Source organism: Poeciliopsis prolifica, unplaced genomic scaffold (genome assembly GCF_027474105.1).
Source record: "Poeciliopsis prolifica strain line A6 unplaced genomic scaffold, Auburn_PproV2 SCAFFOLD055, whole genome shotgun sequence".
NCBI lineage: Eukaryota > Metazoa > Chordata > Actinopteri > Cyprinodontiformes > Poeciliidae > Poeciliopsis > Poeciliopsis prolifica.
The window spans coordinates 1,059,654-1,077,153 of NW_026562430.1; the positions used below are offsets into that span (position 1 = coordinate 1,059,654).

The window sequence follows — 17,500 nt, forward strand, 5'->3', positions numbered from 1 at the left end:
TTCAGCCAAGCTGAGTAATCAGGGACAAAGAGTTTTATTCAGACAGGTTACCGATAAGCCAATGCTCACTGTGGAGGAGAGTCTTTGAAAAATTGGGAGAATTTTACAGTTCAACAACTACTGGTGCAGCTCTCCACCAATCAGGCCATGGTGGATGAGCAGTCCGATAGATGACTTCATTACAACGAAGCATCAGGCAGTTCTCCGACCAAGCAAAGCCGTAAAATCTATTGAAACGAACATTGAACCGTTCAGTCTGCAATGGATGCCGTACTTAAAAAACACATTTCTACTGTCAAGCAATTCATTGGCAACTTCATTCTGAGGGCTCACTTTTTCAGTCAAAGGGGGTTGAGAGAGTTACAACAGGATGTGGTCCTAATGAACATGTACACACAGTGTTCTTCTCAGTTAAGAGTCTACAAATAGCTAAAATCCACAAATACTTGAAACTCTCTTTACGAACCCTTATAAATGCCAAAATTACTCCAAAATTAAAACGAGGCCTTTCAGAGGAACAAAACGTTTCACATCTACATCTATAAAGTGTGTGAAAAACTGCACATGACCTCCAAGCTAATATAAGGGAATATGCAAACATATGTACATGTTTGCATTAATGCATACATGCAAGGAAATTCAGAAGGCTATCAGAATAATAAAATAGTTCTGCTGCCTCTTGGCTTGAAGCAGCTCCATGTTATCAAGCCTTCTCCAAATAGAACATCTTTCATCATCGCCACCGACAAGGAAGCACACAGAAGATGCTAAGACAGATTGCCGTTCGTACGTCCAACCCGGCTAACCCCTTAAACGCGAAAGGTCTCTCCTCAGAGGGCATTCTCGGATGCATAATTGCCCATAATCATCTCTTCACCCAGCCTGCTGTGTAATTTTACAGCTTGACAGCTCTCTACTTTTGTGTTCTGCAGTACTTCCAGCACCATCAGCACTTCTGTGCTCAGGTTCTGTGGCGGTAATTTAGCTTTCACTCCAGATCTTTCATGCCTATCACCCGTGACTCACGCTCTAAATTTAAAACAGGATTGTCGCCATGAGTGGGAAGAATGAACAAGCACATGCAGACTGCAAGCCTTACCATGGGGTTTTTGCGATGCTGAAAAGTTTGTTTTCATATTAGTTTTCAAGATGTACAGTCGAGTGAACTGGAGTGGAATCAGACTGCAGTTATGCATCTGCAAAGAATTTCTGATGTACAATGGGAAAAACATGCAGTTTATATGTTTTTGGTATGCATCTGGCAAAGCTGTGAAAGGAGTGGGAGGAATCTGCTGCCTGCCAAACACCGCCTGGATGGAGAATACATTCCTTTGGAAAAAGGCAAAGAGGACAGGCGATGGCCGCCAGCGCTCTCCAATCAGCCATGAAAACAGTATCACTGTCCCTGCTGCTTGGCCTTCCTGCAGTCTGCTACCAATTCAGTCTGAGGTAATGACACATGACCTGGGGACGGGGCCCCGTGGGGCTGGTCTCTGGCTCATATTAAGACCTACCTACCTGCAATTATTGTGTCCATCGCTGCAGCCTATAACTCAAACACAGACTGTCCAGATTGAGAAGTGAGTGACAACAGATCTTAAGCTGCTAGAGAAATGTCCTGAAAGTTTTAACAATGTCAGGAGATGGGAACCGATTTGCATGTCTTTCTGAGACTTAGAATATATATGACTGAAGTATTGGTATTGAAATAAATTCTCCTTTCTGATCAGAACATATTAATAAAAAATATTACGAAGAATAACCTCATGTGACAAGGTAAAAGAAAAATATATATATATATATATTTGAAAGCTATCATGGGGACAAAATGAGGGAAAATGTTGGGAGTCAAAAGGTGAGGGAGGAAGAAATGACTGGAAAGGTGAAAATATAGAAGCTGCTTGTCAGAAAAATAAATAAAAACAAGCAAATGAGGCTCATAATTAATAACCTCACGCACATTTAATGTCTTCTTATTTATGAGCACCTGCTTCTGGTGACCTGAGGGGTCTTGCAGAATTAACCTGCAGTTTCAATATTTACAGAGGTCAAAATATCGGAGCCCAACATTTCTGAGTCATGATGAGGTTGGACAATACCATTACGTGCTCATTTATGCAGAGAAACTCATCAATCATAAAATGTCATGTTTATTATCTTGTTTGAGCAAGAAGAGTGAATAAATAACTGAAAAACCAATTTCAGGTATTGAAATTGCTCACTTAGACACATTTTGTTTATTTTGAACACATGGCGGACCTTTATGCTATAAAGTCTTGATGTTATGATACGTGCAGAGTAAAGTCTGGCAATTGCTTTTTCTAAAATAAGCAAGTCCTCCCTTGAAAAGTACCTGTTCAGATCCCTGCATATATATTGCTTGGAAACCTGTATATATATTGAGAATTATAATAATCCATGCCATGACTGACGCTGCAATTTTTCTGTCATTATTTGTCAGATGGCCTCGTCTCTCACTTCCATCTTTTCAGGATTAATTTTGAATCTTTAATAAATATTCTTTTTTTTTGCTGCTGTGTTGAGTTTTGCATGTATTTAAAATAAGAAACTGTGTTGTGCAGATTCATTGAAAATTCCAAGTGAATTTGCTTCAACTAAACTTTTTTAAAATTCCATCTGAAAGGATTAATTTCCTTTATTATTATTATTATTATTATTATAATTATTATTATTATTATTATTATTATTATTATCTATTCTTTTATTTTTAGGGGAAACTGTAGAAAAATAAAAACTTTTTTTATTACAGTATTATAATTTATAGAAAAAACAAATTCCAATATTAAATAATGACTAGACTTCAGTAGAATGTGTGACTGATCCATTTTTTATGCTTTTTTGTGTGTTTTGATCAATTTATTTGTTTTTCAATAGCATTACAATACTTCCTGCTTTTTCAAAGTGAACAGAACTGAAATTAATTTCATATTTTAATTAAAAAAAACCCGTAAAGTTGTAAAAAATTAATCAAGATGTTAACCTGTTTCCAACAAGCCTAATGGACCGGGACATATTTCATCACAGATCTTCAAAATGAAAACATAAAATATTAATTTTTGGAGTTTTTGCAGGTTTGTTGTGAATTACTCCATGTAGTCTGAATTGTGAATTATTAAACAGAGCTGCTTAAATATTATACAGCTTGAGAAACTTTTTTCACAGGCAGTCTTAAAAAGTAAACATACCATTTAAAAATGCGCAAACATTTCTAAACAATTTAATTTAATGATGAGGCGGGGGCCCGGTGGAGCAAACAGAGACGCTGCTCAGCGTTGTAAAATATTAAATATGAGGGAGCTAGCTCCAGACAAATGTCAGAAAATAAGAGTTTTGTCTTTTGGGCATCAAAAACGCCTTGCTTACATCTTCCCTGAAATGATTTATTTCAAAATAATTTGCTTTCAAATAATTTTCCTGCATGTGTTCAAACTATTGCATAAACTTGGATTTATATTCCAGTTTTAGGGCATTCTAAGAGACTGTATCCAGATTATTTAAGTCACATCTGACCACTTTGACCCTGCACTCCTTCCCTCCAATAGCAGCATCTCCATCCTCTCTGCTAGTTGCACTTAATTATGCTCACCTGGCAAACCTGGTGTAAATCAGCCTCTTATTCAAAAGCTGGGAATGAAGGAACTGCAGAAAGGGCTGGTAGGAGTAAGAAAGCAGAAATGAAAACCTGAGATACTAAGCGTGGGAATTAGTCTCTCCTTTTGCTGCACAGTCCATCTGTGATCTCCAGAGCATTGCTTGAGCTATTTCAGGAAGAAAATGCTGCGGCTTGCTTCTTTACCTCCATGCAAACATCTTTTGTTTCTCAATATTTGTTCTTTCTTTATTTCACCAAATGATTAAAAGAAAATATACAGAGCCTCTGGATTTATTTATTTTTTTATTGTATTTCATCGCCACTGTTAAAGATGGATAAAAAAAGTCTTCAAATACTAATTGGATTTCAATTCTGCTTCATGAAATGATCAATCTTCTCTGAAAAGTTCTGAAAATACTGACACACTTGCAAAAGGCCTTTGGAAATGGCCCCGCAGCACGTCTCAAACAACCAGTTTGGATGTTGGTAGCGTCTCGTGGCGAGTGCAGCTTTTGAACAGTGAGTTTCGTAGATTTGTTTTATCTGCAGCACCTTCATAAAACTCATCAGCAGAAGGGAGATCAACAACCTCTAGAACTTCCTGCTTTGTTTACATTGCAAAGGTTTAAACGGAATAAACTAAATAACAATAACATTACACTTCAATTTAACTTTAATTTAAAAAGAAATGAAAGCATTTGTGCAGAGAATGTACATCTAAAGACATGCTGTAGTTTCTGTAAGTTTACGTAGTACCAACCTGATCCTGGTGACATTTATGAAAACCTTGAAAACTAATTTCTTTACTTTATGATACAAACAATAAGAAAATAAAAAACGTATTCTGTCCTCTCAGTTCTAAATGGATTCAAAAGTGTAGTATGACTGTCTGGCCTTTGGCAAATGGGTCATTTCTTTTTTTATCACGTTTTCAGAATTTTCTGAGAGGCAAAATAAGATTATTCAAATTTCAACATACACTGAATGGCATCTGGACCTAAATATTTAGAGCTCAACTACTTAGCAATGTCATCTACTTCTCACATGATGGAAAAAGCGCAGAGGTGAAAATTCAAAGAACAAACCATATGCCTTCATAAAATTAAGTCTTACAATTTTGTCAAAATTTGAGGGACAGCCAGAAAATGCACTCTGAAATAGATCCTATATTTACTGTGAGTTTTGCTGCAACAGAAGGTGCATAGAATGAGTCAAAACACAAAACTTAAAACTGTTATTAGACAGATTATTCTGTAGGTTATTCCAAGGCTGCTTCACATGTTCAAGTCACAGGTTTCAAATAAAACGTTGCTTCTGTGGTTTGTCAAATGTACACTATAGGCTGCAATATTAATAGGTCGTATAATACACTACCATGGAAACAAGTGCCAGAGTTAAATCCAGAAAAGCAATAAAATCTATAGATATCAGAGTCTGCTTGTTCCCATAGGCATATATGTCAATACAGCAGGAGGCCTAAGTATCAGCCAACATGCTCATTTATTAAACCTAAATAGCATTCAGAAATTGTTTAATCTTAGCTCTTCAGAGTGCCATGGCAACAGCTGTTTTTTCAGTAGCATTAGCATTGCTATGTGTCTCCAGACAGGCTCTCAAACTGACTGATGCAGCAGAAGTGTGCAACAAGGGCTCCATCTAGTGGTGCCTGGTGGTAACTTAAAATCCAGAGAAAAGAAATGATAAAAGAAACCCAATAAACTTTTAAGAATGGGAATTTTCTTCACAAGTCACTCAAAATAAAAATGTGTAAAACTACAAATAAATAAAAAATACCACACACATTTGCAACTCTACATAGCCTATAAATCTCGACAGTACAAAATTAGACATTTGAACAAAACCAACATACATAACAATCAAGAGTTCGTATCAATTTTATTTAAATTAGAAATCTATTTTATCAAAACTTTCAAGTTTTCAGGACAAACACCGACAGTGCAATAAAGGACTCCATGAAAAACACGAGACACTACACAACAGGAAATCACGAGACAAGACAAAGCAGACATGTTACATGGTTTCCAACAGTAACATGAAAGGCAATAACCTTCTTAACAATTCATCTGTCAAAGCAAATTATTCTCTAAACAGCTCTAAAAGTATAAATATACATACACACACTTATTTAAACCCCTGCCAGTACCAAGTGAATATTAACACTGTGAAAAGGGAGAATATTTTTAAAGGGCTTGAAAATTATATATAAAGATGCCAAATTAGAGCATCTAAGCTTTTTCTTCTAATGTGATCAAATCCAGCATTAGTTGCTTTTTAAAGGATCATTAAGAACACATTTTAAAATCTACATTACTTTATATTTCAGCTGTCCATCTTGTAGCAAAATGTAATAAAAATTGGTGTGAAAGTAGTAGATAAAGTAAACTAATCAATTAAGTTGATTCTCTTATTTAAAGCAAAAAAAGACCCCAAACAAAAACACACACAGATCATATAGCACCAGTCCTTTGGAAGAATACTGTTGTGGATTCTGTGATTAATCAGCCAAGCAAACAGCATTTTCGATCAATTAAAACAATCATTTGAGGAATTAACCTTGAGGCACAGTTTTCACACCTCAGTATCCAGCTGCTGAGCAGAATCATCAGGTCACTTTGTATCCATGGAAATATCTTCTGTGTATCCCATAATCCTTTGCAGTCCCTCAATGCAGGGGACTATCAACTGGCTTTGCAGCTGAGCCATCTTAAACCTAGAAACAGAAGGATTAGTGACAGTTATCGCATTTCCCTTATGAAAGTCTCCTTTGAACAAACTGCATGATATATCCTAGAAATAATAAAAAACAGTGAAGTATTTAAAATCCATTTAATAACACAGGAAGAGTGCATGCATGTCTGCACCCAAGTTCAAGTGGTGTTAAAAGCCTGCGTTACCTCCTGAGCAGTTCCTGTCCTCTGCTGGGCTCTGGGCGGTAGTGCTGGAGCGCAGCCAGACTGTGAGCAGCCAGGATGCCGTAGCACTGCTCTCTCAACGCGTTGTGGCTGACCGTGTCCCACTGCGGTAAATCGCTGGTGTATCGCCATGCCATGAGGGAGTGCTCCAACACAGCATCCCACTCTTTGTTCCTCAGGAGAACTTGGCCCCACTCCTGACATGAAACCTGAGGGGAATGATGCAATCAAGTCAGATGTTAATACCCAGGAGACCTGTGGAGTTTTAAAATATATAAATTACATTAATTACACACAAAATTGCAGGTTCAAAAGGAGCTTTGATTAAGAAAAACATATAAAAACACATTTGTTTTCCTGTTGAATTGTGCAGGACTGAGCTGGATCATATATTCATCCAAGCAGAAAGCTGCCATCCACTAAATCCCCTCGTTATACATGTTTTACTGTCATCTTATTATTATACATACTTTGAATGCCACCAGGTGAGGATACGCCTTTCTGTAGCAGTGAGCGTCCCGGTTGGAGCCAAACCGTGAGTATGGGATGGACCTGTAAACATTTGTCTTCTTTAGCTGGAGGTCTTCCTGGAGACACTTGAGGTCTGTTGCCATCATTTTGGGCTCATGGCTCTAAAGATAATGCAGTTTTAGGCCAAATCTCATGAAATAACTTTTTCTTTTTTACTTTATAAATACTCAATATCTACACACTGTAAAGCTCTCTTACCTGTTCAACCAAGATGAGTGATCTGATGAGCTGAACAAGCTGCTGTTTGGAGAGTGGGGTCGGATGATCGTCCATCTTTTCACACTGGCTCTCGATTCTTTCTCCCCATACGCCACCGAAGGACAGGTCCACTGCAAGACAATGATTGAAGAGCACAGAATACTTATTACTTCTCCTAATCCTTGTCCAGAAAAGAAAGCAAGTATAGTGGAATTGTTTAGAAAGCAAAGTATCATAAAATTGCTTATAAAACTTGGAGCATGTGTTATTTCTGTGGGTTTTGATGGTGCTGCTGTTATTGTAGCTTAATGGAGGCACTTACAAGAGTGTGCTCGCTTTGTGTTTGTGTTTCTGCTGCCTCTTGATGGTGGTGCAGGGCCGAAACGAGCTCCGAGGATTTCTAAGTAAGACCTCCTCATTCGAGCTGCAAAAAACAGAGGACAATTGAAATTATAACAATAATAAAACAGCTCATAATTAGGCATTTGTTGTTTCTGCAGAAAACTGAAACTATTTCAAGTTAAGAGTAAATAAACAGTTCTAATTAGCATCATGGCAACGCTAGCATGGTAGCAAGGGAACTTGTAGCATAAAAATGATAAATTTAAAATGCAAATAAACACCTTTTCTGGCTTTGATTCAGACTTACCTGCGATTTTAGGTTGTGGGGCAGGTATCTCCATCAAGACACGTCGTTGCTGACACACCGCCGACATTGTTACCGATGTTATTTACCGGCTAACTACCTGCTAATAATATAGCCAGAACTTTAAACCCCACGGGGCGCTCAATAAATACTTCTCTGCTTTGGCAGCCGGGGTGCAAAGAACCATGCAATCAGCAACTCCTTTAGGAGCTTTAAAGGTACCCTAATAGCACCGCAGGTGAACACATCCACGCACACCGTCAGCTTTCTAAAGCCCAACACAAGAAAAAGTCTAAAACTTTTTGTCTACCGGGACAATGCTTTGAGAAGCGCGCGACACGAGTTGCCGCGCGGGCGTGGCTTGTTTCTGCATGCTCCAAACTGATTGGCTGACGTGCGTAAAGGACGCGCCTAACATGCTAATGAACTGGGCTCTGATACCCCGCCGACGTACCTACGCTGCTGCTGGTGGAGAGAGCGTCACGTAAACCACGCAGGAACCATTATACGTAAAAAGAGCACAGTGTATATTACTTAATTTTACACTAAATGGTGATGATACTTCTCTATTTAGCCAGAGTCACATGGAATTTTTTTTCCCCAATACATTTTTTTATTTCTAAAAAAAGATGTGATTGCACTTACACATTTACCTTGTTTGGCACAGTAACGAAAATCTAAAAACACCTGGAGCAGCTCAGGTGGACTAAACACCTTGTTTAGTCCATTTTAGCTGAAATTAATTTATTTTCTGACATCAGCCTGAGGAGACTTGGCTTCTCCTCACTTCCATCTTTGAGATATTTGAAGGGTTTCTTGCATGTACACCTTGTTTCAGCAAACATCTCAATCTTTGGTACTATGACTACATTTTATGATTTTGATGACATGTTTTAGCATGTTCTGGTTGGTTCACAATGAACTTGCTTGCAAAACCTGGAAAATGGAAATGTTGTTTTCAAACAATTTTATTTATTAAGGGAAAAAAAAGCTGTCAACAACAACCAAACGTTTTAAGTCCTTTTGAATTGGAAATCACAAGCGTTGCTGAAAACATTGTTTTAAACTCAGAACACATAAAAATGTGTAAAAAGGCAACAGCATACATAATTGGCAATGTAATATAAATGTGTACAAAGTCAAAAAAAGTTCCCATATTCACCGAGTGAAACGTTTTAGGAAAACGATATGGATGAATAGTCATTGAAAAAAATCAGAGTGAAAAACAATCCACAGAAAGGCATATACTTGTAAAACATATTTTAATAGTTTGGTGGATTATTGCAAAAACAAAATAAAAACTAATTTAATTTCTTCTTGATTTTTTGTATGCAAAAAGATATCACTTAAGCAGAAAAAAAACCCACGATTTAAAGCAAAAAAAAAAAAAAGATACATTGAAAAAATAAAAGTAATATTTGCTCAAAGCAAATCAGATATGTTGGAATATTTGCACAAAATTGCCAAAATTACATTGGTATGGTTTTAAATGTTTTGTTTTGTGGGAAATGCTTTCACAGTTTGTGTTTTGCTCAAATATAATACAAAATATGACAGAGTAAAGCAATGCTATGATACTCTAAGTCATTATTATATAGAGCATATTTTTTGTCTTTCGACAAGCAAAAGTGCAACAATTTAATGCAGTATTTTTCTGAGTTGTTTTGACAGTGCCAAATTTCACCAAAAACTCTAAAATAGTTTTTTTAAATAATTATATTATTTCTATTAAAACTTTACACAAACTAACTGAACATAAAGTGTCTTTCCTTCATCTCTGCAAGATATTAAAGTAAGCCGAACGCTTCACCAAAGTGCTACTTCAAATAATATTAATGTAGTATCGATGTACATTATATACACTTTAAATAAGTTACATAATGCACAGGTAAAAGGGTACAGCATCTACTAGGTACATTTATTACAAAGGTTTGTAGCAGTATGGCTTTGTAAATATACATTATAATAATGTCATCAGTAAAAGTATTTACTCTTTTTAAGCATTTTCAATAATATGTCATTTTAATGTTAATTTTAATTGCAATAAATATATCTGTAGATGTAAAAACCACCTAGACACAACAGGAAAACAGCTGACTCTTTCAGAGAACTTGAAACAGTAAAATGTCTAAAGACAGACTTCTACTGACTGCATAGGCCATACTATAAAGCATTGGAAATAGCCTCTACTTGCTTAGCAGCGTTTTAAGGGAGCGGGTGAGTGCGTTAGCAATAGCCGACATGGTACTGGAGTGGCGGACCAGGGCTTTCACGCTGTGCTCCCCAGGGGCACCTACAGTCGCAGCTTCGGCTGCTTTAAGCAAACAAATATAGTTCATAACAACCTCATCAACTTTTGCTACAACTTCTCTTTGCTGCTGTGATGCTGAGGCTCCAAGTCCCCGAACTAGACACATACAAGCTTCACACAGACAGCATAGCACCTGAAAGCTACATGTAACAGCTAGCAGCATTTCATCTGGACTGCCATGGGCTTGTGCCATTCTCCGGCACGCCCGGCCTAACTCTTTTGACTCGACAGAAAGGAGCTGCTTGTACTGGGAAACATCTTGGATAGGCATCTGGGCACCACGGTCGCACCGACCTACACTGGATCTCACCAGTGCAATGAGCTCACTGGCATCTCGACGAACATCGTTAAAGCCAGAAGGAAAGCTGTACATGCGGTCCTTGAGAGCATTGATTCTTGCCAGACGGTCACTAAAACTCATGTTGTCGAGGACCTCTCCATATAACTGTTCATCCATGGCTGAGCCATAGAGGGTTATAGTTGATGCAACTGCACCATTATTGTCAATATTGCTCCCAATACGGCTTCCTCTAGGCCTCTCCCACTCAATTTCATCATCTTCTCCCTCAGTTTTACGTTTAAAGAAACAGTAGCTGAAGGGGCCGTTGCATCTCCAAGGACTGGTGTCCAGTTTTTGAGAGCCCTTCGTATGCTTTGAGTCTTTTTGTAATGGAAATGCAACAGATGCCCTTCTACTGTCGACCCCACTGCCTGAGGACCAACAAGTTGCATGTGAAGACACAGATCCTTGGGAGTAGCTCTTTGAAAGACGTTTTCTTGCTTGTCTATGTTGGACTTTGGTGTCACTCTGATGAGACATAGGTGCTGACAAGGGTTGCTGGCTCCGACTGCGAATGGGCTTATCAAATAAAGCCTCTGCACTTCCAGAACTTGCTGTCACATTGCTTGAGCTGCGTTTGAGCTCTCTCCCTCGTAGCATGCTATTGCTGAAAGGGTCTGTCTGTGATAAGGTTGGTGCAACAGCCTGAATGTGGTTCTGGTTTTGCCGCAACTGTATAGGATGAAGGGAATCTTGAGGGCATCCTGAGTTCCTAGCACTGGAGTTTGCTTGTAATGGCAGAGATAAAGGAGGAGGTGGTGGTAGAGGTGGTGGTGGAGGAGGTGGATTATGTGTTGGAGATGAAATGGTAGTTCTAGTCCGATTAGATGACTGTCTGATGAAAGCTGATGGATGGTCACCCCTTCCTAGTGAGAGGGAATTGAGGTCTGCACGATGACCACTCAAAATAGGAGCAGTCGAGAAGCAAAAAGAGTCATTTGGTCGAGGAGATTGAAAAGATGCATGTTTCAATCTCGAGTCTAATCTGAACCCTTCCTCTGTGCTGCCACTTGGTTGACTTCTTGAGCGAGGTGGAGGGCGGTTACTGTTGCCTAAAAAGTCACGATTTCGGCTTGGATTAAAAGCCCCATCACGGTTCATACAGTCTTGTCTTTTAATGTATGAGAGAAATTGCTCTGCATCCATACCATCTCTGCCAAGGTCACTTTCTAGACCAGAAAACGAGCTCCTTCTTTCAGCGGTAGCTCTTCTAAAATCTAAACCTTCATTCAGCCTCTGAACTTGCATATCAGGGCTTTGTTTGAGTTTGGCAGGAAGTGTTGCTGAAAGATAAGACCTTGAATTTTTATTTGACAACTGCATTGGGGCTGAATGAGGAGCTACCAAATTAGGACTGAGAAATGGAGATGACACAGACGAAGGCATACATGGACAGCGAGCAGTGGTATTCCCTCTATTCTTAACCATTTCAACGAGCTGAGGGTTGCTTGTGATAAAGCGTCTGGTGTCTTTTTTAACTGCCCCTCCCATACCTGCACTATGTAACTTCCCTCCCTGATGCATCTGGCTCACTGTAAGATAATTTATCAGTTGTCTGTAGGCCTCACTGCCTTCCTTTGGGTTGAGCCCCTTAAAACAGGCTTGTTGTTTAGGATTAATGTCATTGTGGTGCTTCTTGCTTCCAGAGCCTGTCAGTTCCTTATGCTTGGATGGAGTTGCTGAGGAGGGTCGACTTGTTTCTCCCCCAGCTAAAGGGGGGTGAATATTGGGCAGCATTTTACGAAGGAGGGCGGGGTCTGCATGCGGATAATGTTCTTTGTTTTGGGTGATCTGGTTCTGAAATCCAGTTTTGTTGTCTTCATAGTTTAGGACTCTAAGTAGGGAGGAAGAAGAACTTGAAAGTGGGTGCTTTTGTGAGCGATGTTGTTTGGACTCAACAGTGCCAGGGGCAAGAGGAGAGTCAGTTGGTGTTGCACAGGCACTGCTGTTTGTGCTGCCACCGGCATCAAGTGATGAGCACAGAGAGCCCTGCAATGAATTGTGGCCTTCTCCTTGCAAATTTGAAATCCTTTTTGCCAGGTGGTACTCACACAACCGTGCCACGCTCTGTTGTCTTGAAATTGGCTGTTGGTCACTTTGTGTATCTGAACCATGTTCAGAACCTCCTGCTCTGGATTGTTTGCTCGGGGACATTAAGGATGCTACAACTAGATGCTCATCCTGTTCAGTGGCTGCAGCTCCGTTACCTGCTTCACAGCCGCCCATAGTGACCACATCCAGGAAGCGATCGGAAACAGTTGAAGAAGGGCGAAGGTTATTTGGATGATCGCGAGCTGGGCTTGTTACTCCAGTGCCCTGAGCTCCAGAAGAAGGAGAAGCAACAAAGGAATTCTGCCTCCTTTTACCTTCTTCCTGCTCACTGAATGCAGTATGCTGGTTCAAATCCACATAGCTGCGCCTGTTATTGATCTCACTTCGAAGTCCTTCTCTTGTGCTGAAGGTGTTGTACTTTCCACTCGAGTGTACAGACTTTTTCTGGTGTTTACTTCCTGGTGTTGTCGAACTCGGACGCTGAAGAGTCACCGAGAGAGTAGTCTGGGGTTTCAGCTCCAATCTGTCCGACCCTGATGACGTCAGGTCTAGCTGGGGACTACGTCTTGGAGGAACTGCTGGAGGCTGAAGGTGTCGTGTTGGACTACGAGGTTTCTTTTCTTGTGCTGTGCATGAATTAGGTGAGACTGGGAATTCAGTTTTCTCCTCAAGTAACGGTTGGTATCCTTCTCGCGTGGCTACAAGTAAACGCATGTGGCTGTCGGTGAGTCTATGACTAGCAGCTAGTTCGGAGATCTCAGTCATTTCTGAAGAGTTAGTTTCGTTGCCAGAATCTGAGGATGATTCTGGGCTGAATCCGTGAGATGTGCAAATACCTAAGAAAATACAAAGATTAATATGAATTATGTAACAAAAGTTTAACCAATGAACAGTGGACCTAATGAGTATAAACAAATCCCAGTGCAATGTTTTAAGAACATGAATAACTCAAGCAGAAATTTTACTCACCATGCAACGACAGATACTCCTTTTATGAGCAAGATTTTATTTACCCTGATTGCTTCACATATTGCTGCCACAAGCATGTTATCAACTGTCTTGTGGATTGACCTCAATATTTGTAAGAAGTGAGAGATATGATTACTGTATCCTGTTTAAGGTATAGCTGTTGATGCTCCTTCATGTTTGTTACTGATATTTGCTTTGCTTTGTTTACATGTAACAATGCACAGTCTGGCTTGAATTCATGATTCTATTTTGCAATCTGAATGTTCTTCATGTTTAATGGATGAATTCTGCTCATTGTCTTTATTCCAATTGGAAAAGTACACAAGTTTACACATTTGCAAGTTTCAAACTGTTCAAGCAGAATAAATTAGAATTCACTGACCGAACATGATGCAATGTTTCAACTAGAGAAAAAAAAAAAAAAACATGCACACATGTTTAATCTCATATGTAATGCTAATTATCAATGCTGAATCTGTGAGGATTAGGATTAACTCTGTTTAGTGTACTGCTGTTGCTTTTTTCACAAATCAGCCTTATGCATGAACACATCATTCCTATTCAGTCATCATTTCCTCAGTTCTCATTTCTTTCCGGATTGATTAAAAAATTGTACTATAAATTGGCTACCATCTTCTTGCACTGATTAAATCAGAATGTACACACCATTCAACCAGGGAGTTTCTGAAACATCTATCTACTATCTACTTTGACATGTAATTCCGACAAAGCGAGAGATTTTTTTGGCTGCGTCTTTAATATTTTTTTATATATGTATTGTATTTTTTTTCTTTGCCTTGACTAATTAAGCGAGCCAAAATAAAATTATTTTTAGATTAAATTTCCAAGCAACCATATGTTCAACTTTATTGAAAACGACTTTGCTTAGCCTCTAACATGGTGTAGTACAAGTGCAACATCACAATCAAAGTATTCTAAAATAATGGCAATAAAAGATTTGCAGAAAATATTTTAAGTGCAGGTGCATACTAATCACTGTGTAGATCTAATGACAAACTCAGAAAACTGAATCATACCAATTATGTTTTGCTTAAAAAAATAATAATGAATAGCAGTGGAATCCACAGTGATGAAAACGTTGTTGTGATTTTAACACACCTGTGTTGTTGCTGCTCGGAGGTGGACGAGGAGGCCTCTGTTCGGAGACTGATAGATGCTCCAGTGCTTGTAGAGAATCCATGACTGCATTCTCTAACCTACTCTCCCCTCTGCTGCTTCCTTCTTCCTCTCCGTGAGTCGGGACAGCATCGATTAGCGATACAGGAATGTCGTCATTATCACATGTGCTTAGAGGCCGTCCCTCTGGGGCCAAGTCCTCGTCTATACTGTCACGAAAGCCCGGCGGCGGCGCTGCAATTGCGAGGTTGAGGGTCTGCAGCAGAGTGTCGTCCTCGTCTTCGTTGACGCCATCGTCTCCTTCGGGAGGCGGCAGAGATGTGAGATCGATGATATCATCTGTGGACCCAGAGAGAGTGAGAAAAGTTGCTTTGCCAGCTGCTGTGGGCAACCGCGCACCCTGGCTGCCACAGTCGTCTCCACCTTCCCTGTTGTCACCCACTGGAGTCCCCCCCGTGGAGTCTTCCTCGCAGGAAGCATCCTCATCATCCTCTGCGTCGTCTGTAGTGTCTCGATAGAACAAGTCCCTCAGCACGGGCTCTTCACCACCTTCCTCAGTTATGATGTTGCTGTAGACGTGCGTAAGCTCATTGAACTGAAAGGGCTCCGAAGACTCCGGGCTCTCTGGTACTAACTCATAGTTCCTGGGTCTGTTCAAGGGTGGGTTACCTCCAAAAATAAATGAAACTTTGGCGCTTCGAGGTGAGTCTTGGGTTTTGTGTCTGGTGGGTGGAGGAAGGGGAGGGGGCAACAGACTTTTTCTTGTCCCAGGGTCACCATCCAGGTTTTGTGGTTCATGAAAGTAGGGAGAAATGCTGTTTTCCCTCTGCCCGTTGTCTGAATAGTCTCTGTTGTAGACCTCCCCCTGTGTTGGCTCTTCATTTTCCCCTAAAGATGTGCTGTACGGCCATTCTAGGACACGATCCTGACCTGCAGCAAGCAAGCGAATATTACTTTGTGTTTCATATTTCATTTTGATTAAACTTTAAAACAGTTACCCCTTTCAGTGCTTTTACCTTCAGATGTTTAAGATTTTATGCTTCTGAGTAGAAACATACATTTTTAAGTCGTTTAATCTCACCTTGCATATAATTCCTCGAGACCGTAAAAGCAAGAGTTTTTAATAGTTTTATGTAAAATATTTAGCAAGAAAATCCAACATCTGAACATAAAGTTAGCAATAAATATGCAAAAAAGGAATGTGCTTCATCGGAACAATTATTACCAAATATTTAGTCCGTGCAGTTTTGATAGGACTGCAAAAGTCATTAAAACAATGATGACTCACCAGTATCATCTTCTGCTATGTTATTGCAGTGGGCCATGTTGAAAATAGATCTCCTGGAGTCCACTAGGAGGCGGTAGTAGCCTGCTGTCAGGCAAGCAAGGTTCATTGCATCACTGGACTCCATGATCAGTGTGATGGGCTGAGAAAACAGAGAGACAGGCAGAGGGATAGGTGTATTAAATGATCAATAAAGAAAGACAATCCAGAAAATGTAAGGAGAGACAATCACACTTACTCTTACGTCCAGGACGTGAAGCTCCAGCCGGACGTTCGTCTCGTCTTCTGTGAGAATCTCAATGCGGTTGACGTGGCTGAAGTCGGCCAACAGGGCCACAAGGTTGGTCCGAGCGTTGATGACATGGCTGATCCCATATCGGGGGCCCACTAACAGCATCACCTCCGTCTGTTTCTCTCCTTGCTGCAGTCAGAAGGACAGAAAACAATATGAAGAGGTTCCCACAGACAAATCCTGAAGACAGGGTTTTTGACAAATGTCTTACCAGAAGTATCGATTTGAACTCTCTTCCTCCATACAGTTTGAGTTCACTGATATACCTCAGGTAATGCACCTTGGCCTGCAATGCAGTTAGCTGTAAAGATAGAAGAGAGATACAGAGGTAATTACTCAGAAATGAAATCACTTCAATCTGAGGAGACGCATTAGAGGCTTCTAGAGGATGTAAAGCACGATAGAGCCATTTTGATGTGGACCATCGAGTTTCCATTATATACCATCAGATCAGTTAAATCTGATCCACTGCAGTGCTCTTTATCTCTCACTAGTATGAAAGAACTCAGGGTTCTGATACATTTCTCCATTTGTTTCCAAACATTTATATTTTTTGTTGTTTTAATGATATTCTGGAGACTTGAGCACAAAATAATGAACATTGATTTGCTTGAATAGTGACCAGGTCTGATTATCTATAAGATCCACAAATCATAAAACAGCCCAAAGCATGTGGGATGTCTTCCAACAACTGGACTTGTCATTTACGTGTTTTTTTTGAAGCACAGTTTGTGAGAAGTAACGTCTTTACCTCATTTATACAAAGTTTAAAAAGACCACAAAGCCAGATTAGCCTTATTTTAAAGCTTTGCATAGGGTTTAAAAAAATAACAATTTAATTGTCCTTTTTGATTACTGATTGAGTGTGCATTCAGTCAAATTAAAGTTGAAATAAAACCAATGTAAAACCATCCATTTATGGTTGGTTTCAAGAATAGCAGTGATTTTGCTATTCTTTCAGCCTGCAAAATTTATGCTCAATTTCTTCTACATATGTTTTCACATAAACCCCCCAAACTTTAATAAACAACTTTCCAGAGTTCTCTGCCCGTTACATTTATTTTTGAATATAAAATACTCCAAGTCACAATTCTACCGTGTACAGGTTTTAAAATGTTGAAGCTGGAAAAAAAAAACGGCAGAGAGGAAATACGGAATTGGTAGGAAATGAGTAGGAATGAGTGAAGCAAATT

The 17,500-nt window shown here is 39.5% G+C and overlaps 2 protein-coding genes across 4 annotated transcripts in view; both read right to left on the reverse strand.

Annotated features, from left to right (window-relative positions):
- Positions 1–5,257: 5,257 nt before the first annotated feature.
- LOC129379061 (uncharacterized) lies at positions 5,258–8,399 on the reverse strand. The gene is made up of 6 exons (XM_055059634.1): positions 7,925–8,399; positions 7,598–7,699; positions 7,276–7,406; positions 7,017–7,178; positions 6,529–6,755; positions 5,258–6,344 (listed from the first exon to the last, which is right to left on the reverse strand). Exons 1-6 carry the CDS (start codon positions 7,989–7,991, stop codon positions 6,242–6,244), a joined length of 792 nt encoding a protein of 263 aa, XP_054915609.1. The 5' UTR covers positions 7,992–8,399; the 3' UTR covers positions 5,258–6,241.
- Positions 8,400–8,873: 474 nt separating this feature from the next.
- Positions 8,874–17,500, reverse strand: part of LOC129379042 (FERM and PDZ domain-containing protein 4-like) — a 45,680-nt gene continuing 37,053 nt past the window's right edge. For all 3 annotated transcript variants that reach the window (XM_055059592.1, XM_055059593.1, XM_055059591.1), the window contains exons 12-16: positions 16,519–16,608; positions 16,254–16,436; positions 16,019–16,157; positions 14,713–15,660; positions 8,874–13,460 (exon numbers count right to left, since the gene is read on the reverse strand). In XM_055059592.1, coding sequence (XP_054915567.1) covers positions 10,108–13,460; positions 14,713–15,660; positions 16,019–16,157; positions 16,254–16,436; positions 16,519–16,608 — 4,713 coding nt within the window. In that variant the 3' untranslated portion in view covers positions 8,874–10,107. The remainder of the gene's footprint in view (positions 13,461–14,712; positions 15,661–16,018; positions 16,158–16,253; positions 16,437–16,518; positions 16,609–17,500) is intronic.